Source organism: Harpegnathos saltator, unplaced genomic scaffold, assembly GCF_003227715.2.
Source record: "Harpegnathos saltator strain DR-91 unplaced genomic scaffold, Hsal_v8.6 scaffold384, whole genome shotgun sequence".
In the NCBI taxonomy this organism is placed as follows: domain Eukaryota; kingdom Metazoa; phylum Arthropoda; class Insecta; order Hymenoptera; family Formicidae; genus Harpegnathos; species Harpegnathos saltator.
The window spans coordinates 159,038-185,578 of record NW_020230188.1 but is presented as its reverse complement, the minus strand read 5'-3'; the positions used below and the strand labels follow the sequence as shown (position 1 = coordinate 185,578).

General features: G+C 50.2%; 2 protein-coding genes across 2 annotated transcripts in view; both read left to right on the top strand.

Annotated features, from left to right (window-relative positions):
• The window catches only part of LOC105186084 (glucose dehydrogenase [FAD, quinone]), a 29,475-nt gene extending 9,190 nt beyond the window's left edge, over window positions 1-20,285 (top strand). The window contains exons 3-10 of the mRNA XM_011146056.3: window positions 10,792-10,920; window positions 11,679-11,875; window positions 12,361-12,720; window positions 14,102-14,249; window positions 17,256-17,573; window positions 17,977-18,347; window positions 19,027-19,121; window positions 19,204-20,285. Coding sequence (XP_011144358.1) covers window positions 10,792-10,920; window positions 11,679-11,875; window positions 12,361-12,720; window positions 14,102-14,249; window positions 17,256-17,573; window positions 17,977-18,347; window positions 19,027-19,121; window positions 19,204-19,285 — 1,700 coding nt within the window. The 3' untranslated portion in view covers window positions 19,286-20,285. The remainder of the gene's footprint in view (window positions 1-10,791; window positions 10,921-11,678; window positions 11,876-12,360; window positions 12,721-14,101; window positions 14,250-17,255; window positions 17,574-17,976; window positions 18,348-19,026; window positions 19,122-19,203) is intronic.
• An 829-nt stretch (window positions 20,286-21,114) lies between these two features.
• On the top strand, window positions 21,115-25,355 carry LOC105186083 (glucose dehydrogenase [FAD, quinone]). The gene is made up of 9 exons (XM_011146055.3): window positions 21,115-21,219; window positions 21,659-21,869; window positions 22,273-22,401; window positions 22,484-22,680; window positions 22,784-22,881; window positions 23,200-23,476; window positions 23,597-24,068; window positions 24,546-24,925; window positions 25,105-25,355. The coding sequence occupies exons 1-9, from the start codon at window positions 21,217-21,219 to the stop codon at window positions 25,189-25,191; spliced, it is 1,854 nt and encodes a 617-aa protein (XP_011144357.1). The 5' UTR covers window positions 21,115-21,216; the 3' UTR covers window positions 25,192-25,355.
• The last annotated feature ends 1,186 nt before the right edge of the window (window positions 25,356-26,541 follow it).

Below are 26,541 nucleotides of genomic sequence, written 5' to 3'. Positions count from 1 at the left end.
CGGCGAAAATGCAATTCGATGCGCACGCTCGTTCCTACTGGCGTCGCCGCACCGTTTAGATGCGATATTAATGCAGACCGTTATTTATTCCATCCGGACGCGTGATTATTACATCATTAATTTAATTACCGCCCTGCCGATATACCGCTCTGTATCTCTACCTGCTCTCCCCTAACCTCAGCCGCCAGCCACCCCCCCTCGGAAAACCACCTCGCGTTCGAACGCGCGATCGTCGTTTCAACGGCGATGCTTCTCGTTCCATTATTCCATACGTTCCCGTCCCAACCGTCGGGAGATATAAATCCTCGAAGGTGGTGAAATTTGTGTTGGTAAAGTAGAGAGAGAGAGAGAGAGAGAGAGGGGGGGAAGGGGGGAGGGGAAGCAAGCGGAAGACGGATCAGCCGCGTACGAACGCGCGCGATTGCATGGCAATGCGGAGGACGGCGCATATATAATGTGATTTAGACGGCTCAACGAATTTTATACGCTCTTTGCATTTCGGGATAATTCGTACCGGCGACGTGATCGTCCATGTGCGAATGGATGTGTGCCTCCCCTCTCCGTGTGTGTCCAGACGTGTATGCGTGCGCGCGTGCGAGCGCGAGTATGAGCGCGCATTTTGTTTATACATTTCGGCGGACCGTCGTCGCGGCTCGTTAGCGCGCGTGACAGCTACGACGAATGTAGGAATTGGTATTAATAAATCATTCGCGGCTGCTGCCTACAGATAGAAACGCTGAGTGCGGTCGGTAATTTTCGAGAGAGCAAGAGCAGCAGAATATCGCGTTTATTATGTACTTCTCAGGGGGGGGGGGGATTTACCCCCTCCCTCTCTTTCACTCTTCAGAATCCGAATCGAAGCGATGCGCGAGAGTAGAAAATAGAATTTCTGATCGATAACACGATTACCTCGACCGTCCGAAGATGAGGTGAGAGAGGGAAAAAGAGAGAGAGGGGGGGGGGAGAAGAAGAAGAAGAAGAAGAAGAAGAAGAAAGCAGAACGCGTCTATTTACATCTCCTCGTTCTTCACCAAGCTTCTCTCTGAGAATGCATAAATGGCGCATAATAAACGACACGAACAAATTGATATAAAGCACGAAACGGGAGAAACGGGCATTATGAGATTGCAAACTTAAATTAAGGAAACGCGGAAAAGCGGTTTGATTCGGTGCGAGGGCGGCGGGTAGGGAGGAGGTGGAGAAGGGCAATTGCGCGGGTGGAAGAAATTACGGGTGGGTCGAGCACCGGCGAAGAAATTGTTTATCGTTGCTTGCGCGCGCGCGCGCGCGACGCTCGGAGAAAAGTTCGCTCGTTACGCCAACGCGCCGCTATTGAACCCGCTATTGATACACTCGTGATGGATGCGCCAGAGCTTGGAGAGATGGGAGGGGAGGAGGGCGGGGAGGAGAGATGCACGGGGTCGGGAGTAGGCGCATATACAGGAAAGTGATAACTTATAAATAGCCGGTCGCGCTGGATCCTCGTGTGCAACGTGTACAAAGCGCGCTGGCTTTTCGTCAAGTTCGCAATTTTTCACGGCAATAACTGGCAGCGTCATCGCCCGTGTTTCCCTCCACCTCCCGGTGCCGCGCGGGATTGCGGGATAGGGCGCGCGACTTTTCCTCCCGCATTTTTCGCCGATCAAACACGACCGGCCGGCCGCGTAGCCAGGAAACAAAATAGCGGTCGAGCGGAATAAATGCGCATCATTCTGCATCTGCAACGCGTCAAAATGCGATGCGCTAGATATTGTCTGAAAAAATAGGCGGTCGTGCGGGGCCGGCGCGGAGCGGAGTCGGTCTCGCGAGTCGCGTCGCGGCGAGAGAGAGAGAGAGAGAAGAGGGAAAAGAAGCGGCCTCTCCCGCTCGTCGATCTGTGCTCGCGCTACATTTCGATAATTAGGTGGGATTTTATGTGAAATATTCGTGCAATTTTAATATCAGCCGCGTACAAAACACGGCGTCCTTTGCGAAGCTCGCGCCATCGCGACGCAATGATAACTTTCTTTCTCTCTCCTTGTCTCTCTTTTTGAATAACTCGCCGATCGGAATGGCGCACGTACGTCGCTAATATTTCTCGACATCACTCGCGCCCTGCACAGCGGCCGTGTGCATTCGCCGCCCTCTCGAAAATATTTCAGTTCGCCGAATTATTTAAAGTATCAGTTTAATTATCAGCTCTGAAATATTTCATACGTGTCCGGGATATTTGATATGAAAGATGTTAGATAAATTCGCTATTTAGTCCAATTAAATGTGCCCAATAATTATCCGTTGAATATTCCACGTACGGAAATACGAGAGACAGATATGCTCGCGGATCACTCTGACGGATGTGCACAAACACGCGCGTATACGGCTTTGGCAGCCGGAGAGGGGGGAGGGGGAGGGGGCAAGCGGACGATCCGCATCATTTATTCACGTCTTATAAATAATACTTAAGCGGTCGATATAACCACGTTCCGCTCGCTAAAGCGCGTCGTCACGGCTCGCCTCCTGTCGCTTCTTCGCCGACTTCCTAGACGAGTCGCAAATTGCAACGTGTCGCACGTGTCGATCGCGAGTTTTACCTTTAATTTCGCGCGACGATCAACCAGTCGACGGTCGTCCCCCTCTCGATGCAGCAGCTCGATCGACGGTCCGAGTATGGAACGTTCATCCTGTCGGACGGATTTCCAGTCCGAAGGACCGTATAAACGCGGAAAAGTTCGCAACGGCGAAAGCGACGGTACCGCTCGATACTTCGTCCGACCGGCCGGTCGACTAACCGCTATCGCCGCATCTCGCAGGTAAGACCGGAAGTGCATGCAGGAACCGCGAGAATCCGAGAAGCACGTACCTCCGACGCGTAGGAAGTAATGTAGCGTGGCGCCGACGAGCGACGAGCGACGAGCAAGATCCGCGATTCGATAAGCGCAGACGCGCGCGATCGCGACCGATCGCGCGACGAGTACTTTCCTGCCGGGCGATAAATCAGAGATCCTTGACCGAGAAGCCGCGCCACCGCCGTCGCCGCGCCGTGAGCCGACGAGTATCCGAGCGCGGAGAGACGGGGGGGAGCGGTAGCAGCGTAACTCGGCGTCCCTAACGATAAGTAAACTGTCGGCTGTACGAGCAAGCAGCGCTCGTAAAGATACGAATCGACGAAACGACCGGGAATAAGTGGCGTCGATGTTCTACACGACGGCATCAGCGCGGTGCGCGCGGAGCGAAGAAACCGGGACGCGCGGCAAAACAAAGTCTCGCGGCGGATTGAAACCTCCTCGGATGAAGATGAAAAGGAGGAGAGAAGGGGACACGACGTCGTCTCGTCTTTCACGTGAGAGGCTCAGCGATTTCGCGAACTCGTTGCGCGATATCGAGGTATCGATATTCACAGGTAGCGCGGGAGGAGCCGGCGAAAAATCAGCGTACGAGCGGCGCACGAAGCGCCGCTGCGAAGGCGGCGCGCACGACGTCTCGTCTGTATAACGCGGCTCAGACGCGAACTCGCGTGCATCCGCTCGTTCGCTCGTTCGTATGTGTGTACGTTGCCTGCTCGCACGCTCGTCGAGCGATGCACTCGGGCATCGCGCTCTTTTCAGCAGGTGCATATACGCGGCCGCGTTGTACGATGCTTATGCAAGAGCGGGTCGTTTTTGTTGGGGCAGAACCGTTTTCACCTGGCGGTCTCGTGCCTCCGGTCTCGTTCGAATGCAGTCGCATTACGCTGGGAAGAGGAGCACGAGGAGAGCGAGGAGGAGGAGGAGGAGGAGGAGAAGCAGGTGGTGGTGGAGGTGGAGGCGCAGGAGGAGGAGCCGTGACGCGCAAAAGGAAGAAACCAGCCGGCGCACGCTGGAATTATCGTGCTCGCGGATTATCGTGGATATTCAGAAACCTAGCCTCTCCGCCTATCCTTCCTCTCTCTCTCTCTCTCTCTCTCTCTCTCTCTCTCTCTCTCTCTCTCTCTCTCTCTCTCTCTCTCTCTCTCTCTCTCTCTCCCGGCCCGGTGGAAGTAACAAGCTGAGAAACGTTCGCATTGCGACACATAAATTAGGCGAGCTCGCCGCTCGCGTTTTTCCGGCCCCGCGGCGTGCACGCTTTTTGCCCGCGGCCGATCGATATTGGGACTATTCGACGAGTGTCCCACCTTGTCGCGCCGCGCCGTCGCATGAAATCGCAATATATAGAAGCGTGCTGGAGCACTGCGACTCGACGGATACTTGTTATCGTTATTATATGGGTTAAAAAATGCGACGGCACATGAGACCGAGCGAAGGAAAAGGCCTTGACGAGAGAGATTTATGAATTTTCGCCACGGGGAAATTATATCGAGTCCGGACGCGTTATTTATTTCACGATCTTTCGAGAAAATCTCTGACGCGCCGCGCCGTCGCATGAAATCGCAATATTTAGAAGCGTGCTGGAGCACTGCGACTCGACGGATACTTGTTATCGTTATTATATGGGTTAAAAAATGCGACGGCACATGAGACCGAGCGAAGGAAAAGGCCTTGACGAGAGAGATTTATGAATTTTCGCCACGGGGAAATTATATCGAGTCGGGGCGCGTTATCTATTTCACGATCTCTCGAGAAAATCTCTGACGCGCCGCGGCACGTCTCGTCGGACGCAACACCTGCGGCGGCTGCTACCGCCTTGATATTCGCAATTATGTAACAATTCGTAGTTAGACGTAGCACAACGGAAGGAAACACGAGCGCGATCTTGAGACGGCGATTTTATAAGCGACATGTAGTGCGGTTTGCCAAGAAAGCGACAGAAAAACAGTCGACAGCTGAAAGAAATCAGCAACTTTGACTTCCTCGTTGTTCTTATCTCGACATGATAAACGAAAAATCGAGCGTCCCGTGAAAGTAAACGCGCTTCGCGTCGCGGAGAGGGAAGTAAGAGCGCCGAGAGTTGCCTAACATTCCGCTTAGAGAGGCAACAGGATTACGACGAATTTTCTAAGCGCGACGCGCCGCTGCGAGACAAAACTTCACCGGGAGAGATTGGCTTTCTCGATCGCAGAGCCAGTCTCAGAGCCTAAATCGCACGAGGCGATTGATATCGAGACAGAGAACGGCGTAAGCTGACAACGACCAGTGGGCTACCCCGCGGGCGTGCACACCGACAGCGGTGCTCGTGTTGGCTCAGCCTTCAAAAGTTCATAAAAGTAATCGCTGTCCGAGAATTCCGTATCTCGTAACTCTGCAATCCCGCCGTCGATCTTTATTACCGGCGCGCGCGCGCTGCCTGCTACCAGTCTATCCGACTCTATTAAAATTCCCCACGGTGCTAACGTTTCGACCGACGTTACACCGAGCTAGACGTTATCTCCCAAATGTGCGTCATATTTCCACTTATGTCTTCAACGTCTCTCACGAACGCGCCCGTTACAAAGCGCCCGTCAACGAGTGTTCAGACACAATCGCGTCGTAGATGCGAGTACACATACGCATACATGCACACACACACACACACACACACACACTTGCATATATATTCGTACATGTATACACTTTATGCGACACAAAGGGGAAATTATTCCCGCACGCAACCGAAATAGCTAACCGGAAGGTGCCATCTCAACTCGCTTTGCTCCGACAGCGCACGAGCGAGGCCGCCGAAAGAGAGTATTACATGCTTTCTCTCTTTTCCTTCGACACTCGCGAACGCGAACGCGAACGCGGACGTCTCGTGCGGGAAATCACGCGAAAAAAGCCGACTATCGCGGCTACGACTGCGAGCTGCGGTGGCGCGTTGCTCGCGGCGCTTTACGTCGATTCTTCCGCTGCGCGAGGATCGGCCAGGTCGGGCAGATTCGCGCGCGGCTGACGAAAGAACGAGGCGACAAGAACGATCGCGATCGAACGTCTATTTTCCGCGCTGTTGCGCCAAAAACGGCTCGCTGAGCGTAAGAAACGGAGAACAATTTCGGCGCGCGCGCGTGCGATGAGAAGGAATATCCCCGACCGCGTCGCGGCAAGACACACAGAAGACGCATTTGCATAAAGCACGCTCGTTAGACAATGTAATTCCCTCGATCCGCGCTCTCGAGTCGCACGAGAGAAGCGATCAGAGGTGAATCTTCGGGAGAAGAATCGCGGCGGCCGTACGTACGCGCAAGCGTGCGAACGGGAACTCGTATGAAAAATGACCTTCAGCATCAGGGAGAGGGGTGCTCGGTTATCCATATTTCCATGAAGAGAGCAATGAGAGAAAAGCAGATAATCACCTTGTACTTAGCTAAAAAATCGGCAAGGTTTTCGCCGCAGGTTTTTTTACAATCGACAAAAAATTTTTGCGTTTAATCAAAAGCGGCTCGTGTGAAATTACGTTCCACGTGAACAATCACACATTTAGAACTCTATAGTCAAGACAAACCCAATTTATATTCTCGTTCTCGCGCGCGACGGAATCGATCAATGGTGGGTCCTCTGAAAATAGATTGACGTTTCGGAGCAGAAATATGCACGCAGTTATATCTACATAAATCAACAGTCTCGTGGAGAGTGCCCTGCAGTGAGCGTCCGGTAGAGAGAGAGAGAGAGAGAGAGAGGGAGAGAGAGCGAGAGAGAGAGAGAGAGAGAGAGAGAGAGAAGAAGATACTACCGAAATTATGACGTTTCATTAGAAACGGTCTCGCGTCTCTGATTGAACTCCACTTGAACAATCATATATTTCATGCGCCATAATTAAGACAAATCCAATTTATATTCACGTTCGCTTGCTCCAAGCATACACACCGGCTCAGGCATACCGACTACGGAAAGTAATTCCCCTATTAATTGCCGGATTCAAATTAGTTTTCATAAAGGAGCTAATTATAGACATCGTTAAGCTGATTTAGTGCGGATAAAATTCTTCCCGGTTTGTTCCGACTTGGCGCCGATATGAAAATTCTTCTTTAGAAATGCCGGCACAGCTCCGTTGTTCCTAGTCCGCTTCAGCGTCCAACGGGTCCGACCGACCGGACGACTAATTACCGAGAGAGCGAGAGAGCGAGAGAGAAAGAGTGAGAAGGGGGCGAGGGGGGAGGGAGAAAAAGAGAGAGGCGAGGAGAAGGAGAGAAGAATCTCGCACGTAGCCAAATTCGCGGACACGCAAGCCGTGTTCTTGCCTCCTTGCGTGACTCCTTGCGTGACTTCTTCGCTCGTTGCCATTTCTATTCGCGGACGTGAGCGCACAAAAAAGAGTCTGGTCACTGTTGTGACGACGACTTGTTTTTCCGCCGTACGAGACCGCGTATCTCGCCTCTCGGCCGCGTCGCAAACTTGTTTAACAAGCATCGGCTCCGAAGCGCCGCAGATGGATATCCCGCGATACGGAATGAGGAAAAACGGCGAAGAGACCGGAAGCAGTTTCACCGCGATCGCAATAGCTTCGCGGCTGTTCCTCACCTCTCCGCGAGATGATTCGAATGAACGGACGGATACGCTGCTCCCCCCGGCGCGCGCTGCGGTTAAATAAACATTTATTCCTCCTTGTATCGTAAATATAAAATTAATTCACGGATTTACGGGGCCGCGCAGAGCAAGAGGCGGCGACGGCGGGGTCTTGAATTCGCTCGCGGAAGTGATCTCGTTGAATATGCATCGACGCTACACCCCCCGTACACCGTGTATATATCGTACATCTTCCGACGTTATCATTCGTTTCGTAACTTACGAGAAATCCGATGGCGGTGGCGCGGGCGGTGAATGAAAACGTTAGGTGTTGGTAGGAGTGCAAGAGAGATCGCACGAGAATTACACGAGAAAAAATAGAAATATATACGCGTCCTTTTATGCGCCAGCTGAAACGCGCGCATAAGTACGCACGTACGCAAGTACACGCATATTTGCCATTACGGTAGAATTATTTTTCCTCGTCCGATAACACGGCCGTTATCAAGTACCATTACCGTGCGGTCGAAGAGAGGTTACCGGTTCGTTACACCGTTCCAATTTCGGGGCCATGCAAATAATCTACCAACGTGTAAATCCCGGTATTTATGCCAGAAATGCAGATTGACTTCCACAGGCGCACTCTGGTTCCTCTTTCCCTCACACACACGCGCACACACACACAGTCTCCCTCTCCCTCTCCCTCTCTCTCTCTCTCTCTCTCTCTCTCTCTCTCTCTCTTACCCCGTCTCTTATGAAATTACCATGGCTTTTCCCGTCGCAGGAATATGTTGCCCTTTAAATAACACGAGTGAAAATCTCCTCGTCGGAAATTCGTCTTTCCTCCTCCCTCTCACTCCTTCGCTTTCCCCTAACAACTTTAGCTTTTAGTCTCATATCGTACCTCGAACTCACATCACATCAAGACGTTTATCGTTAATTCCGACGATAGATGATAGATAATTTTGGGTCCCGAGGGACTTTTGTGCGGCAACGACCGAACGGTCTGCCGTGAAATTAATAATTACGCGCGAACGCATTAGCGCGTTCGTATGAAGGAGGGCATTGGTCGCGGGTGAAAGAAATCGTCGTATTTAGCCGCAACACGCTAAGCCCGATTCGCACGCGCCGGTAATTATGCGCGATCGACAAAACAGGGAGAGTAAATCGTATTACGCAAGTGGCAGTTGCCGTAACGCGATTTGATGCACATGCGGAAATGCTAATTGAATTTCTTGATTAGAATATCCCGTCTATAATCCGCAATATCTGCGGGAAAGTAGGATTCGATTAACGCGATTTCGATGTAAGCGGGACGGGGGGCCCGGCGTACGGGATGTACGCGGCCGGGTTCTATTTCGATGACGCCGGCACGTGCAACTCACGGTGTATCTCACGGTGCTCACGCCGCCGAGTTAGCACGTTTAATTAATCGCGCATTTGGAAAAGGCAGAACCGAAGTGCAAACGCAGAGGGCCGCCGCCGCCGCCGCGCGTCATTGCCGCGCCGGCGTATCTAGTCGCGAAACAATAAATTCTCCCCGCGGAGACCGCGGCGAACGAATGTTGTTGAAATTACCCCGTTTTATTATTGCAACTACACGCGGACACATAAATTATGTCAGTTGCGTGACCGTCTCAAACGAACGTCATCGATAATACGGTGAAATTCGCAAAGCTCGACTGACCACGCAACCGCGCGGTGGGGATATCTGCCGCTGCGCCGCGTGGGAACGACTGTTTTCGCGTATTTCAAATTCGCGAGAACTTGACTTAACAACTCGTTTGCCCGCCGCCCATTACGATAAAATCTTTTACTTAAAACGGGTCAAAGTATATTTTAGCGCGTACTCCCGCCGCGCCGTTTATGACGTTCCGACTGAAGATACGGCCGTGTACAACTGAACGAACTCGAGATCTTAACTAAAGACGCGCGAGTTTCCCTCTTTCCCTCAACACAAAAAAAGTAAAATACCGCTCTGGTGTGAGCGGAGTGTATGAAACACCCAGAGATAAAATATTAAATTCGATCGATTGGACCGTGTTGCTAACACACGCTTATTTCCTCTTCTACGGGAATACCGAAAAAGCCCCTTTCGCCACGGCAAGACGGGAAACAGAGGAAAAGTGAATAAAAAAAAAAACATATGCGCGCGTGCGCAATGAAATTCTAAAAGAAGATCCTAAAGCGTGATTCCGAAGTCGATCGGATTCCCCATTCGCTTCAACGCGGCAACGTAGCGTGACCGGCACGCGCAAAAATACGCGCATACACGATACACGATTTCACACCTCTTTTGCAAACCATTGCCAAGGCCTTTTAAACCGGCGGCTTTCCAACGCCTCCCCCTCCCACTTCTACCCCGTAGATGGGGGGCGCTTTTCACAACGCGGGATAACATCGCGTGATAACACGCGCCGCCGAAGCGCGCGCATCCGCCGATAGCTAATTAACATAACGTTTCTTTCTCACAAGTAAACCTCGGGGAACGTCAGACGCCGATTTGTTTCCAATTTTTTATAGTTGTTTCTTGTGTCAAAATATGAAGAAATCTGTTTCATCATTTTTAGCTCAAGTTAATTTTTTCAATCTTTTCGAAATTTTTCAAGTTTTGCACAAGCACACTATTTTATACATATTCAAAACAATATTTCTTAAAGATATATATATCTGATTTGTTGAAACTTGCACACACACGTCGCCGATTATGAATCAGAACCATTTTGTAAAATTCAAAATGGCGGATCTAATATGGCCGACGTCATTGTCGAAAAAGTGTTCAGTTTTACGCTACATTCGACGTTGGGTAATCTTTTGGCTCACTATCCAGCAAACAAGCTCATTTTAACATCTGGTAAAAAATGAACAAGAAATGAACAAAAAAAGAATGAACAAAGAACTTGAGAAATTTCGGAAACATTGAAAAGATTAATTTAAGCTGAAAATGACAGCAGATTTCTTTATATTTTGACGTTAAAAATAACTATAAAAAACCGGAAACAAATCGGCGTCTGACGTTCTCCGACGTTTACTCGTCAGTCGCGCGTCTTAACCGCCTAACCTCGCGCTTGTCAACCGCCGCGCGCCGCCGGGCGAGGAGCGAAATTCTCACTCGCGCGGCGTTAATCCGTCGGCGATGAGACTGCGCGATTTATTTATCGGCCCGATGACGGACCTAATCGCGGCCGAGTTAATTGCGGTCGAGCGCGCGAGTGTGAAGCGGATGCCTTGCTGCCGCGCGCAGCAAAAGCGGCGAATGCAATTAACAAACACCCGCGCGGAACCGGTTTCTTCTATCAGCGACGGCGCGGCGCGGGCGCGGCATTCGCCGTCGCGCGGATGCATTTTTCCGCGGAGTAACTGGTTCCTCGCGCGCGGAATAACGATAGGACTTTAATGACTTTTGTCGCTTCGGAATTAGGGGGATCAGCCGGTGCCGTGGTGGCGTCCAGACTGAGCGACATACCCGAATGGAAAGTTTTGTTGCTAGAAGCCGGCCCGGACGAGCCACCGGGTGCCGAGGTTCCCAGTATGGTGGCAATGTTTCTGGGTAAGTTTCAATTGGACCTCTCGCATACACAGTCTCGCGCGCGCCCGGTTCCGCTATCTACACAGCGCGTCCGAAACTCGCCGCGCGATAACGATCATTTGGAATTTCGTGCGTATAATCGTTTTACGGGCGCCAGTCCCGAAGATTCACAAGATGCACAATCGGATTTTGTGGGCCACCGCCTCGCGCACCGATTCACGTATTGCGAACGCGTGCCGAAGGGACGCGTCGCGCGAGAACCGCCTTTCATCCCTTTTGAGACGGGATTCTCCCGTGCTGAATATCAAACGCTCTATCGGCGGCGATTTCTTGACTTTCAATATTGCCCGGGAACGGGAGACGCGAAATAAAATTTCTCTGAACGCTCGTTTGCGCGCGAGCTCCGAAGCTTAATTCCTCAAACGACTCACATCTTCAATCGCTTGTATAATTCAAAAGTTAACGGGGGGAGGGAAATTAATTGGCGAATTAATCAAGAAGTCCGTAAACGAAAGATGAAAGGCGACTCGTAGCGGATCCCGCGGTAGCCGAGATAACGAATCGACGGGGAAGAATCGAAGAGTTTCCGTTCGCCCCTGTTCTTTTTTCCGCTTTTTTTTCCCCTTTTTGTTTCACCTTTTTTTAGTACAACGCTTCGATCGCGTGACGCGCGAAGGGAACCGCGGCAACGCTCTCGTCTCAAATCTATATTATTGCGCGAGTTGTTGTGATCAGTCGGGCTTTACGCATGTTGAACGATCTGCCAATTTTACCGATAGGAACTGACATTGACTGGCAGTATCAAACCATGAACGAGATGAACGCTTGTCTGTCGACCAACGGATCCTGCAGCTGGCCGCGCGGCAAAAACCTAGGCGGTACGTCGGTCCACAACGGCATGATGTACATGCGGGGTCACGCCAAAGATTTCGACAATTGGGCGGCCATGGGCAACAGCGGATGGAGTTGGCACGACGTGAGATCTCTCGTACACTCGTTCTCGCGAATTACCTCGCGGTCTGCCTTCGATTCAGGCGTCGTAAGGCCCGTCGGACGCGATTCCAAACCTTGAAACTTTTCTCTCAACGGTTTGCAACGACCTCAGTTTAGATGAAAGGAATTTTATTTCTTTTTTCATCGGAAAAAGCGAGCATCCTTTATCTGTGCGTCCTTTGGAAAATTTTTCAGGAAGGACAGAACCAAAATTCGCTTTCTCCGATAAAGTAACGTTTGTTCCTCAATACCGTAAATATCACGTAGTAACAAGGGAGTAACAAGGGGTGAGGAGCATCGAGAAGCGACGTGAACAGCGAGATTTTTTCAGATTATCACGGGCCAAAAGAGACTCGGGTAAAAGTCCCGATAAATGTTTCGCGTCGCCGCACAATCACGAGGAAATAATTTTATTCTCGACCCCTCGACAGAGGCAAAGGGATAACGACTCGATCTCGCGTCGTGCAGGTCCTGCCCTACTTCAAGTGCTCGGAAAACAACACGGAGACGCGTCGGGTGGGTCGCAAATATCACTCGACCGGCGGTCTGTTAAACGTCGAACGTTTTCCCTGGAAGCCCGCGTTCGCCGACGACATGCTCGCGGCGGCGGTCGAGAGAGGATACCCGATTAGCGAGGACCTCAATGGTGACCAATTTACGGGATTCACCGTTGCCCAGACCACAAGCAAGGACGGCGTCCGAATGAGTAGCGCCTCTGCGTTCCTCCGCCCGCACCGCCACCGACGCAATCTACAAATCGCCCTGAACGCCACCGCCACGAAGATCATCATCGAGAATCAGAGGGCCGTCGGAGTGCAGTATTATCAAGTCAGTATACGAGCCCGGCCGGAGAGAGAGAGAGAGAGAGAGAGAGAGAGAGAGAGAGGGAGGGGGAGAGAGAGATGGCACGCGGAACATCCTACTACGTTTCTTATTGTTCGCGATTCTCTACTGCTCTTCTTATTGCTCGCGATTTGTGGGTTCAGCTAATTGAATCGCCGCGAGGATGATAATGCCGGTAACGCGAAAACACACAACACACAAGTCAGTGTTCCTCCGAGGTACGATGTATTAATTGCATAATTGCAGGAATTATAAGACGGACTGGTCCTCGTTCGCGTAGCGTGCGAGAATTCAACGTTTTCGTATTGTTACGAAAATGAGGGCCCGTAAAACGCTTCTTGCGAAACTAACGCTCCTTCGAGGGCAGATCTTTTGTTCCTACCTTTTCTTTGCTAACGGATTACTTAAGAACCTCGTTTAGTGATGTATACGAAATACACGTTTCTCATAAATCTTTTGACAAATTAAGGCTAAGAGCGAAGTAGAGGTCTTCCGTGCCATCTTTCACAGGAGTCAAAGCGTCATCTATCACCACCCGACACAACGGGCCTCTCTCCCCACCTCCCGCCAAGAATTGCGGCGGCGTTTCCTAACGATACGACTTTACGAATTAATTCTTTTCGAATATGTGTCAAATGCACGAGACGGACTGGTGTATTAAAGTACACCGCTGGAGGGAAATTCTACTTGTCACGATATCGCGAGCAGGCAGTTTTTATCAAGTCGAAAGTCGAGGAGAAACTCACCGCTAGTTCTATTTTAATACGTTGAACGTCACGCTTGAAAAACTTGCATCACGCACAAGCGAAAACCCCAGCAAGGATCTTACGTCGTTTTATCGCGTTATCTGTGCAATCAAGATACGACAGCATAGTAGTCGTGAGCGCAGAAATTGCGTGAAACGCGACGCGGAGAGTTCGCGTATCCTTCGCGAACGGGGAGAGGGGGATATATCTTGATTACAAGCGTTATCTCAACAAGTCAAATCCCGCTTTCGCGAAAATAATTCTCGCCCGACCAACCCCTCTCGTCGGGTCACTCGCGAGCTTTGCATTCACAAAGCGACCATCGATTCGTCGTAATTCGATCGATTTTTAAGATCACATCACGTAGACGGCGACTAGATTCGCGGTGGCGTTTCTCCGTGAAAAGTATCGACCGGCACGGTCGGCTCGAGTCTCACGAGGGACTCGGCCCGCTGAAAATCACACACAATACGCTGACACAATATCTCACGCGGTTCTCTCGCGGGCAACTTTGCTTTTTGCCCGGGCGGTTAGCGGCACTTACACGCGAAATCAAGTTCGCGCTCTGGAGCGCGTGGCGGCGAGTTTGGTGATGTGAGTTTCAATGAACGCATCTTCAGGATGGTGAACTTCGAGTTGCCCGCGCCGCAAAGGAGGTAATCGCCTCCGGTGGTGCCGTAAATTCGCCTCAACTGTTGCTACTCTCCGGAATCGGGCCGAAGGAACATCTGCGCGCGGTGAACGTCACGGTAGTCAACGACCTCCCGGGTAAGCAATCCATTCATTGTGCGCGAGTCAGTCATTACGAATACGTCGATATGTCGTCTCGTCGGTGCGATAACCCCGCGAATGCGGCGCTTAACACGATTCCATCGTGACGCGTGAAAGTTCGTCGCTCGACGTCTAATTCTGTCTCTATCTACCTATTCTCTATCTCTCTTTTCTCCTTCTCTCTTTCTTTCTTTATATATCTGTCTACTTCTCTCTGTCTCTGTGTCTTTTCCTTTCTTCCTCTCTCCTTCTCACTCATTGTTACCCTTGGTAACAATTGTCAATTAATCTCGCGTATAAGTGTCGTGTAAAGTAATCGACGAAGTTAATAAAAGCTAACGAAGCTTGAGTCGAAATTTTTCTTCTATATTAATCCTGCAAATTTCGTAAAATTTGAAGGATCAATAAAGAATCTCGAAATGTAATGTATAATATTCTATTCTACCCCAGTCCTATCTTGATGTTGCAAATAATTATTTATGCCGCTATAATTATTTATGCTCTCCGCGTGGAAGCAACACTCCTCTCAGGATAAATTCGTTCAGGAATTATTTAATATTCGATTATTTCAATATTCCATCTGCATTCAATTTTTATTCTTAATTTTAATCAACAATGAAGTAATTTTATTACAGATATGCGGATATATGAAATATATGATACTATAAAGTGCATGAAATAAATAAATAATAACATTAATAAAATATGTGTGTGAAATAAGTAATGTAATATAAGTAAAGTAAAGTAATATAAGTTGCAGATGAGTTTGCTGGAAATAAGCAAATATTAAATGATTCATTAAACAGAAAAATGGAAAAAGAATAATAAGAAGAATAATAAATTTATATTTTCTGATAATTTCTTTTCTTTTCTTTTCTGCCATTGGAAGTTTTGATGTGATTTAGAATTCTTAAAAGAGTTGACGGAGAAAAATCTGTAAAGGACTAAACGGAAACGAAAAGGAAACACTAACAAATGTAAGCAAGATCACGATCACGGTGCAAGGAGCATTATTAGACTTGCGAAATTATATCACACTTTGAGACCGGCGTTCACATAGTTGTAAATTATTTAGAATCTTTGATTGAGAACACGATTAAATAGAATCGTATTCACGAACTCAGTTAATATTTCTTGTAAATAACAATGAAATAAATATTAGTATAGATCGACGATAATAATAGGAAATTTTGAATTTATGAAACTTCTCTATACTTGCTCGTCAAGCGATGACGAATTGAAAACGTCGTCTAAATTTCGACTTAATTCACGATAAGTTTACGGTTCCTTAGCACCGGAAACTTGCATAATACATGATTTCACATACTTTCAAATGTACGACGTATCGCTGCTCCCTCTCCCGGCGCCCTGCGTCCGCCATCTCAGCTTCTCGATTCAACATCCTGCTTGCTGCGTCGTGGCACTGACACTGACACTCGCGAAAATACGATATTCGGTCAAAGCACGCATTGTTAAATGACGTGATCCGACGAGAGTCTAAGCCTTTCGAAAGAGCCGGCGAAATATAATCGTTCAACAAGAACGATATTCCGTATGTCGATGAACGCGGTTCGTGATATGTGCGTCCCGCGCTGGGATCCGAGACGAAATGGAAGATTCGAGAAACAGAGACAACGCGCGAAGATAGCGCTCGACCTGCCTGAAGGACGATCCGCGATGTTTTGAGAGCGCGATTGTTGTTATCGCTCGGCCGGGGCGATGGCGGCGGGCGCGCCGCCGGACGAAGCGGGACAAAAAAGGGCTTTTTTGCTCATTGATTTGATACTCTCGTGCGTCGCGTGTTCGTCCGCGATCGAATGTTTCGTTACATTTTTTCTATGATACATTCCGTCGGCTCTGGAAATATTTGACTGGACTCTCGGCAACATCGCGTCAGTTAATGTGTGTTTTCTTCCGATCGAATCGGATCTGCACGAATGTCGGAGCCAGTGCTTAAAGCTTTGCACCATGTCGGTGCAGCCAAAAACAAGATGCGTCGATAAACCGACACGGGAATAGCGATACTCGTATATCTGTCGTATATCGTCGGGTATCTGTAGATGCACAGATATACATTCGATATACACACTCCTCCAATGTCGATAAAAGAAAAACAGAAGGTAAAGAAGAAATCACGAAGGAACAGCAAAATTTGCTGTTTTGCTTGTCCCTTGTCCAGATTTGTCCGTTGATCTTTATCGAATTATTTATTATTTGCTTATCACGTACATATCTTATTTGCAATCGAGCAAGTTACACAATGCATTGCTTATTGAAATTAGTATGGGAGATTAAATGGTGTGCGAGTGCAGGTGGAATATTGAGATAATCAAATATTAAATAATTTAAGTGGGCTCTAATCCGTCATGGAGTCACGTGGCATTAAATAATCATCTCAGCATTTGCAGTATCAGGGTAGAACAATAGCCTGCATAGGCTTCCTCGAGTTCAACGAAATTGTCCAGGTTAATGTGGAGCGAAAATTTGGACTTGGGAAGTTGGCAGAAGTTGGCTAACAGATCGATTTTCGTTAATTGACTAACGATTGAATTATCCAAAAGACACGGTAGATGAATGTAGTCCGAGACGCATACATTTCTCACCTTGCTCCCCGCAGGCTTTCCATCGATCGTGCGATCGATTTTCTAAACGTGAATTAACGATACCTTACTCGTAATTTAATCAGACGCGATCAACATAACGTCAATACCGACGAGACCGTCGCGGCGTTTGACGCAGTCACAATTGAATCATTTCTCCATGGCGCGGAAAAGATATTTCGATCTCGCAACATTACTTGTTCTCTTATGCGTCGCGCGCCAGAGAAGATTCTGATGAAAAGCGACAAGGTTTACACGATTACTCGCGCGCGCGCGCGCGCGACGCAAGACGTTGGTAATCGGCGAGACGCGGCGCCGGCGCGGCGTTTCCCGACCGGGATCGGAGGATCAGGCGACGAGGAGGAGAGATCGATAATCGAACGTCCTACCTACTTCGTTCCAGGTGTCGGGGAGAACCTGCATAATCACGTGTCGTACACTTTATCGTGGACCATCAATCAGCAGAACGTGTACGATCTGAACTGGGCGGCTGCCACGGAATATATTGCCTTTCAGAAAGGACCGATGTCGTCGACGGGTATGGCGCAATTGACCGGAATACTGCCGTCGGTTTACACGACTCCGGACCATCCGGATATTCAGCTGTTCTTCGGCGGCTATCAGGCGGCCTGCGCCACCAGCGGCGAGGTGGACGCCACCATGAACGGGGATGGTCGCAGCATCAGCATATCGCCGACGAATATACAACCGCGCAGCAAGGGTAAGCGGCGTAATTAGCCGGAATCGTCCGCTCTTTCCCTCCCTCCCTTCCTCCGTAGCCGGAGAAATGCTAATTAGGTGGTTAATTGCGATGAATTTATTATCGATTACGGCCGCCGGAATCCAAAATTCCATATATAATTTAACGCGAGAATAATAATACCCCCCCCCCCACTTTCCCCGCCGTCCCTCACTGTGGAGTTATTGCGAGGAAATTTCAACAAATTGATTAATCAATGTCCCTCCAAATTCGACACCGACGATCGCGCGTTCCGAACTCGATGAATTTCGATGCACTTAACACGGTCGCATTTCTCCGCCGCTCAGTACTCCCCTCTGCCTCCCCCCTTCCCCCTAGTGCACCGTCTCTCGATTCCTTGCCCGATCGTCCGACTTGTCCGCAGGTAACCTCCGTCTGGCTAGCAACAATCCCCTGGAGAAGCCGATCATATGGGGCAATTACTTGAGCGACCCCATGGACGGGGCGATCCTCGTGGAGGGTATCGAGGTCGCGTTGTCTCTCGCCAATACCAGTGCCATGGCCAAGTACAACATGACTCTGAGCAACAGGCCGTTGCCCGCGTGCTCCCGATTTCCGTTCCTCAGCAAGGATTACTGGAGCTGCGCGGTGCGCCAGGACACCGGCCCGGAAAATCATCAGGCGGGTTCCTGCAAGATGGGGCCGCCGAGCGACCCCATGGCCGTGGTCGACCATAAATTGAGAGTGTACGGCGTGAGGAATCTCCGCGTGGCCGACGCGTCCATCATGCCGCAGGTGAGCGTCGTCTTCGCGGACGATCGCGGAAACACCGCCGGGACGATGCGTCTTCCGTCTCGATTACGCGAATCGCGATTTTCCGATCGAACGAGCGAACGAACCTACGGGCGACGAGCTTCAGTGGGCAATTATTGGAAGATCATGAGAGAGAGAGAGAGAGAGAGAGGGAGGGGGGAGGGGGGAGGGGACTGAAAATCTGAAATTGTTGTTTTCTTCTTCCGCCGGGAATTCTATTCTGAGATATTAACGCGCTATTATTCGTTCGCATAACGCGCGTAACGCGTTCATTGTCGCAGTCGCCGATTGGGATTTCCTATTGTGTAACGATGAATTAACAATGTTTCACGCGACGATACTGATCCGACTGAATCCATTCTCTCGTCTACAACTGTTGTTTGCTTCCCTTCCCCTACAATTGTATCTCGGTGTACGTACGCTTGTGTGAGCCGAATGTCGAATGGTCGATATTTCACACGAAGCCAAGTCCGTAAGAAGCCGTTCGAGTGTTTTTCTCGGAATTTTGCGCGGTACGTTGGTAACAAAAGAGAGAGAGAGAGAGAGAGAGAGAGAGAGAGAGAGAGAGAGAGAGAGAGAGAGAGAGAGAGAGAGAGAGAGAGAAGAGGGGAGAGAAAGGAACAGAAAATGAACGCGGACGCGTACGATTGTTCTTTTCAAGGTAACGTCGAGCAACACGGCGGCACCGACCATGATGATCGGCGAAAAGGTGGCCGCGGACATCAAGTCCGACTGGGGTGTCGGGGCGACACAATGGTACGGGAAAGCACCTAGCGCCTTATGGAAAAGCGACGAGTGGAAGCATCATTAGTCATCAGCAATTTACCATGTTTCCTAGTTCCCGGCCGACGATCGACAGTTCGCTGGACCTGCTGCTTTGGGGGATCAAGTACATCGATTGGGAACAGGCTATATGGTAGCCCGAGGTGTTCGCGATCGATCTCACATGATCCGTCGTCTTTTCTCCTCCCCCGCCCCTCGATCGTATCGCGAGGTGCCTAAGAAAGTCGGTGTGAACGCGACCGAAGGCGAAGGACCCTCCGGAAGAGACACGCAGGGTGCAATTTCCTTTCTCCACGGCGTCGCCATCTCCCTCGATCGTGCGGGGGCGTCGCATCGGATCCTACTAATTACACGCTGCAGCGTGCAATTGTTTTCACTGACTCGTAGTGAGAGCGGGAGAGGGAGAGTGAGAGATAGAGGTAGATGAAGAGGGGAAAGAGAGAAAGAGAGTCACGCGATCGAACTGGAATATCGTCGTCGTCGTCGTCGTACTGCTATGCTTCACTTTTCAATTAGTTAGTAATTTCCCGAGATTTCCGGGTGAATTTCTCGGCGCGTGACGCGTGGCTTTTCACGAGATCCGAGATCGGCCGATCAGTGATCGTTTGACCGCGCGGACGTGCATCTCTCCGTTATGTTAATTTACGAGGATTGCGTTACTGCGTGCACCGTCGCTGATTCTCGACGAGCCTACGATTGTGTACTCGAACGTGTCCCGATTTGCCGTCGTTCGATATCACGTATGTGTTAAAGTACGCGTCGTGTTTAGACTTAGGAAGAGCCTGCCAACTACACGTGTACCACGTAGCGCCGGCGATCTCCGCCGGCGCCGAGAGAGAGAGAGAGAGAGAGAGAGAGAGTTTCTCTGGTACTTCCTTAGTAGCGCTTAATGTGTATTATTCGCGTGGGAACGTCCTGTCGAATGCGATGACCAAAGACAAATTCCCGGTACCTGGTTAACGATCGACCGAGCACGTCGACGAAAATGCGCGCGCGCGACAGTCGATCGTTCCGACGGAGGAATATATAGGAAACCAAGTGGATTATAAATATAGATAGCTCTCGGCCCCGTTTGCTTGTTCGCGAGGCGCGCGAATATAAATCAAAATACTGTAAATAAACGAGATTGCATAATGACAGAGACTAAATTTAGAACGTCGTTCACACACACACACACACACACACACACACATGTACTCGCTCGTTGACAACCACTCCTCCGTAAAGTCAAGTTACGAACTGCGCGCTAACAGATAAGCGTGTGAGTCAAGACACCATCATTATTGTAACGAACATAAAACAAGTGTCGCGTAAAACGATGGCCGCGAGGAGGATAAAGCGGAGTCGGCGGTTCCCTAGGCGCCGAATCCGAATCCGCGGTCGAACTTTTGTTATAATTCCCGCAGGAGGAGCCTGACAAAGTGCACGATCCGCAACGATTTATCCGTGTTGCCTCATAATTGTGGAATAATTAGAGCCGCGGCAAGAAGGCACGCATTCGTTTATACTCCTCGACCCTCGGAGTCGGATATTGCATTCGTTCCGTTTAATTAACTCGCGCGAAATAATTCGATAAAAGCGACGATTATATATAATCGATAGGCGAGTAATAAGCTTCGCCACCTGCTGCGCAAATTTCCCTTTCGACCGGAATAGGGTTAATGAAACGAAAGAAAAGGAACAAAAAGAAAGAAAAAATAATTAAGGGGAACGAGGAAAAGGAAAAAGCGCGGTTCGTGACGCGGTCTGTCTTATTTGCGCCATTTCTCTGACAAGCCATTCATCAATTTGCCGCGAAGATACGGCGCGTCGGTGATTTACAAGTGCGACAAGCGCGAGCTGTGCAACAAACGCCGCTGCTATCGGTTAGTTACCACTTGAACACTTAATCACTGCTGGACATTTCGGGGAACCTACGTACGCATATTATTATGATGCGAGTATATAACAAAGCGACGACGTAGGGAACGTCGTAAATCTTGGTAGGCTTGAGCCGTACGGCAGAAACGGATAGTTTTCCTCCGAGGGTTTCCCAACGTGCAGTCCAGGACTCGCGACCGCAGGAAAAATGGTACGTCCGTGTGCACGAAGGATGCGCATCTCGCACGGATCACGAAGGGGATTCCACGGTCAACGTGAGAAAATCGGCTCAGCGCGATTTTTCCGTTTCGCTTTCACGTTGCACAGGAGGCACAGGAGGCGATGCCGCGGCAGGGGGGGGGGGAGGGGGGCACGTCAATTATTCTCATCGTTCTTTCGCGAGACAAGCGCTTGCCGCGCGATACTCGTTCCGTTAGCGCGCGAATAATACGGGCCACGCGAACAATAGCGACAGCGAGATGTTCATAATGTAACGGAGCATCGTTGTGCGCCGTTACATGCGCGATATCGCTCACACACACACACACACACACGCGCGCGCGCGCGCAAGCGAAGCTGCGTGGCAAAATTTACAATATAATATTTGCAGCCGCGTACGGACCGTCTAGTACATCGGTGCGTTGTTGCAGAACTTATCGTATTACGAGATGTCGGCCGCGTGTCCGAACCCGTACGTAGGTGGACTCTCGATGGCCGATGTCTGCGTCGCGTCGCCCGTGACTTATCTCCTCACCGCGTTCAACACGATGGCTGCTGTCCATCCGGTCGTCAACGAGCCGTGCAACCATGTCAAGCCTATTTCGAGACCGAGCGGCACTTACGACTTCATCGTCGTCGGAGGTAAGACCGAGGCGAGAGTGAATCCGATGGTATACGATTACAACAACGAGGTACTACGCCTTGTATGGTCCCATCTTGTATGCTTCGACAAATCAAGCCTCGGTGTCGCTTATCTCAGTGTCTATCGGATCCGGTTTCACTCGGACTTTCTTCAGTCAGACAGCTGTTCTCCAGCTGTTCGTAAGGATTGATTTTTCGCGACATTTGCACTCTTTGTTACTCTTCCGCTCTTTTTTATCTTATTCTGGTTCGAGGAATCGATCTTTTGATTTAATCGACAACACTATATACAGCACGCCGAGGATTGAACTCGACAAGGGACAAGTTTCGGCATGTTACACTCAATAAACACGAAATATTAACAAGGGGGAAATTAATGTCTCACGATCTTGTCGACTTTTAGCTGGAGCAGCCGGGCCGGTCGTGGCCGCTCGACTGAGCGAGGTCGACAAGTGGTCGGTGCTGATCGTGGAAGCTGGACCGGACGAGGCACCCGGCATGCAGATACCGAGCAATCTTCAGCTCTACCTCAGTAATAATACTCTCGCTCCTCGCGACTCTCGCGACATTCGCGACATGCTTCCTAATTTCCGGTCTATACTCGCGTGTTGCAGACACGGACATGGATTGGAACTACAAGACCAAAAACGAGAAGTACGCCTGCCTGGAAGACGGCGGCAGGTGTAGCTGGCCGAGGGGCAAGAATCTCGGCGGGTGCACCGCTCATCACGGTATGGCTTACCATCGCGGCCACAAGGAGGATTACACCAGATGGGTGAAAATGGGGGCCGAGGGATGGTCGTGGGAAGAAGTACGATATTTCATGCTTGACTTACGGCCGACTGTCGCGTCTACTCCCCGCGCTGCGTCTTCACGGCGAAGGGGTCTCTAATATTATCTCTCCGGCTCCGCAGGTATTACCGCACTTCATAAAGTCGGAAAACAACAAGGACATCGACAAGTTCGTCAACAAACGGTATCATGGCTATGGCGGTCCGATGACGGTCGAAAGGTATGCGATTATCGCGATAATTGTTGCTCGTCTTGTCCATTGTCATTCTCGCTGGATCCTTCCTGCGAACGTTCAGCTCGCAACGCGACGAAAAGCTTCGGATTCGCGCTCCTGTTCGCAAGTGTTCGATTCGTGGTGGTTATTCAACGTCGGAGCGTATCTCGTCGACGAGATTAGTGCGAAACTGATGTTCGCTAGACAAAATCTATAGGTGCAGGGCGAGCGAGACCTTCAACGCAATCCCCGCGGTCTCCTCGCCGCTTTATTAATAGGGCTAAATGCGCGCGTTCAACTCTCGCTGATTACTTTCGTTAACAGATTCCCCTGGCAGCCGCAATTCGCCGGGGACGTCCTCAAGGCGGCGGAACAGCTAGACTTTGGCATCACCAACGACATGGTGGGCGAGAAAATCACGGGCTTCACCATAGCTCAGACAATCAGCAAAGGCGGCGTCAGGCTCAGCTCGTCCCGAGCGTTCTTGTGGCCGAACCGGGACCGTAAAAATCTACAGGTACTTGTGAACGCGACCGCGACGAAGATCCACACGAAGATGGTCGGGAAGCAAGTCAAGGCCAGTGGGATCACGGTCGTTATGGTGAGTCGATTGCGTTTCCTGCTGTATTCGCGGATCGGCGATTACGTGTCTCTGCACGAACGAACACATATCCACTCATCGACGAAAACTTTTGAGCGGCAATTAAGACCCTATTCGCAGAAAAACGGACAATCGTACAGGGTGAACGCGAGGAAGGAAGTGATTCTCACGGCCGGCGCCATCAATTCGCCACACCTTCTGCTACTATCGGGCATCGGGCCCAAGAGACACTTGGACACGATGGGCATCAACACGGTCGTCGATCTACCGGGCGTCGGCGAGAACCTTCACAATCACGCGTCCTTCGGCCTGGACTTTGTTCTCGATGAGCCGAACGCGGACGAACTGAGTCTGGATAACGTCAAGACGTATTTCCACGATCAGACCGGCCCGCTTGCGTCCACGGGTCTGGCACAGCTGACCGCGATTCTCGCGTCTTCCTACAGCAGCAATGACGATCCGGACATTCAGATCTTCTCCGCCGGCTATCAAGCTATCTGCGATACCGGCGACAGGATACCGGACTTGCAGACGTACAGCGAAAATCGGGTCGTCAGGTTCACCTCCGTAAATCTTCAGACACGCAGCAGAGGTAAACGCTAGTGAGAGATTGCATAAGCCGCGTGTGCCGCGGACGGTGAAATACCGTGTCGACCTTCCCGATAGAGTAAAAAAAAAAAAAAAAACGGCTGAGCGCCCTCGTCGACGATATTCCAGCGTGGTAAATGTCGTTAGCGAAATTGAAATAACAGTATTTCACGGTATCTGCGAGGTAACGCGGAAGAAAGCTCGCAGCTTCCTCCCTCCTCTTCCCGCCTCCCCCCCTCTCTCTCTCGCTCTCACTCTCTCGCTCTACCTTTCTCCTTGCCTGCGCGTTTTATCCTTACGGCCTTCCATTTTTCATCTTATATATAGTATATCTAACAAAAATTCACAATTACAAGCGCGCTATAGCTGAGCGAGCGAACAAAGAAAAGAAGAATACGCGTAATCTCTTCTACGACGACGAATTCCGTTCATGCGAAAACACGACGTCGCGGAACACGCGTGCACTCTCGATGAATTCCAGGTCGAATCACGTTAGACTCGAAGGATCCCACGCAGCCCCCGAACATCTGGAGTAACGAACTGTCGAAACGACGAGACAGGGATATTATCTACGAGGGTCTTCAGAAGATCCTGAAGCTACCAGAAGCGGAAGCGTTGAAGAAGTACAGCATGAAGCTGATCGATAATACTGCTTCCAAGTGCAAGAAACTTGGCGAACCGACAGAGTCGAATGCGGGGTACTGGGACTGCCAAATTCGCTACAAGACGAGACCGGAAAACCACCAGGCTGGCACGTGCAAAATGGGCGCATACAACGACGTCATGGCCGTGGTCGATCCGCAACTCAGGGTTTACGGCATATCAAATTTGAGAGTGGCCGACGCGGCCGTTATGCCGCAGGTAATTCACGCTTTCCCGACGTTATCGAAATGTTCGGGCGCCTCTTACTTTATTGAGGCTCACCTGCGCGAAAACTCGTCCAACGTCGCGCTAAAGAATCTTCCTGACGAATCTCAAAGTACCTTCTCGAGATCGCTCCCGAAACTCGATAATTAATGCGTCTCATTTGTGCTTTATAGGTCATATCCGGTAATCCCGTCGCTACGATTAATATGATCGGCGAGAGAGCCGCAGATTTCATCAAGAAGGATTACGGTATGTTTTGAACGACCGAACAAGGCGATCGAGCAACATTGGTTCGTCGTCTCCATCGACACCAAGAAAAAAGAATTAGGAATAAGATCAATCTCTGTTCTCCCCTGAAGGGAATTTGTAGAGATGACGATTTTGCGAAATATTGAATAAAGACGTAATCACGTTTTCACACGCACCTCTGTCTCGGCGTCAGTGACTTAATAATCATTCCAACCAACCGGTTCACGCGAGACCTCGGGAGCCTCGGGAATGATCAGTCGTAACGATATTTTACAGAAGAAGAGTTACCGTGACAATTAAGGAAATTCTCCGTATACTCTCCGTGGATAAATATCCGCTGAAGACAGTCCACGACGAGGCGAGGCGATCTCAAGTATTCTCGTAAAATATCCTGACTGCACGCGTACTTGGCATACAGTTGAACTCACGCTTTTATTCCGCGGCGCTGCTCTAACGATTAGGCGAGACGCTCGTAACAGGAAATTTCAAGTTTTCCCGTTGCAGACTGCCTGTCTGAAAATACGAGGCGTTACTCGAGTTCGGCCGATTCGACCGAGTACCGCGGATTTTGCGAAAACGGAGCGATTAAGGATGATCGTCTAAATTCCCTCTGCGGATATGCGAGCGAAATTAAGATCGCGCGATTCGCTTTCGCGAGCGCCGAGAGAAAATTCGCGATACGGGCTGAAGGGTCCACTTACGATATCTTACGTCTCAATTATTAAAATGGCAAGAGGGATGAAACGAAGGAATGCGCCTTGGAGGAGATCACGATGGCAGAATAGAACGGTACCGGCAGACTCCGCGAGGAGTCACAGAAGCTGGAAGCTTGGAGAGTCGCACTCGACCTCCTTAGACTCGCGTGCTTACACGAGAGAGCGATTTCGCGATCTCTCGCTTGACCTCGGTAGCTATTCATCCGTCTGAACTTTTCGAGATCGAACGCGCCCCGGCCCCGAGAGTGCATTAAACCCGAACGCCCGACCGGGGGGGGGGCGGGGGGGAGAGGAGCGGGAAGTTTCGATCCATTAATAATCGAGCCGCGGGGATATACGGACAATCGATGTGTTCGACTATCGAAAAATGCCGCCTATTAAATCGTGTTAATGCGTTTACCCGACGCTCCGCTCTCCCCTTTCTCGCTCTCGCCAACGGGAATGTTGTTAAACGGAATTTCTGGTAACTTTCCTGCTGAATGTAAATTGTAAATGCGCTCTCATAAATAACGATCCCGTCAAACGATTCGAGACTACGAAACGTTATCAGCAATAATATTTCACAATTTCTTCTACACCTCGTGAGAGAGAGAGAGAGAGAGAGAGAGAGAGAGAGAGAGAGAGAGAGAGAGAGAGAGAAGGAGG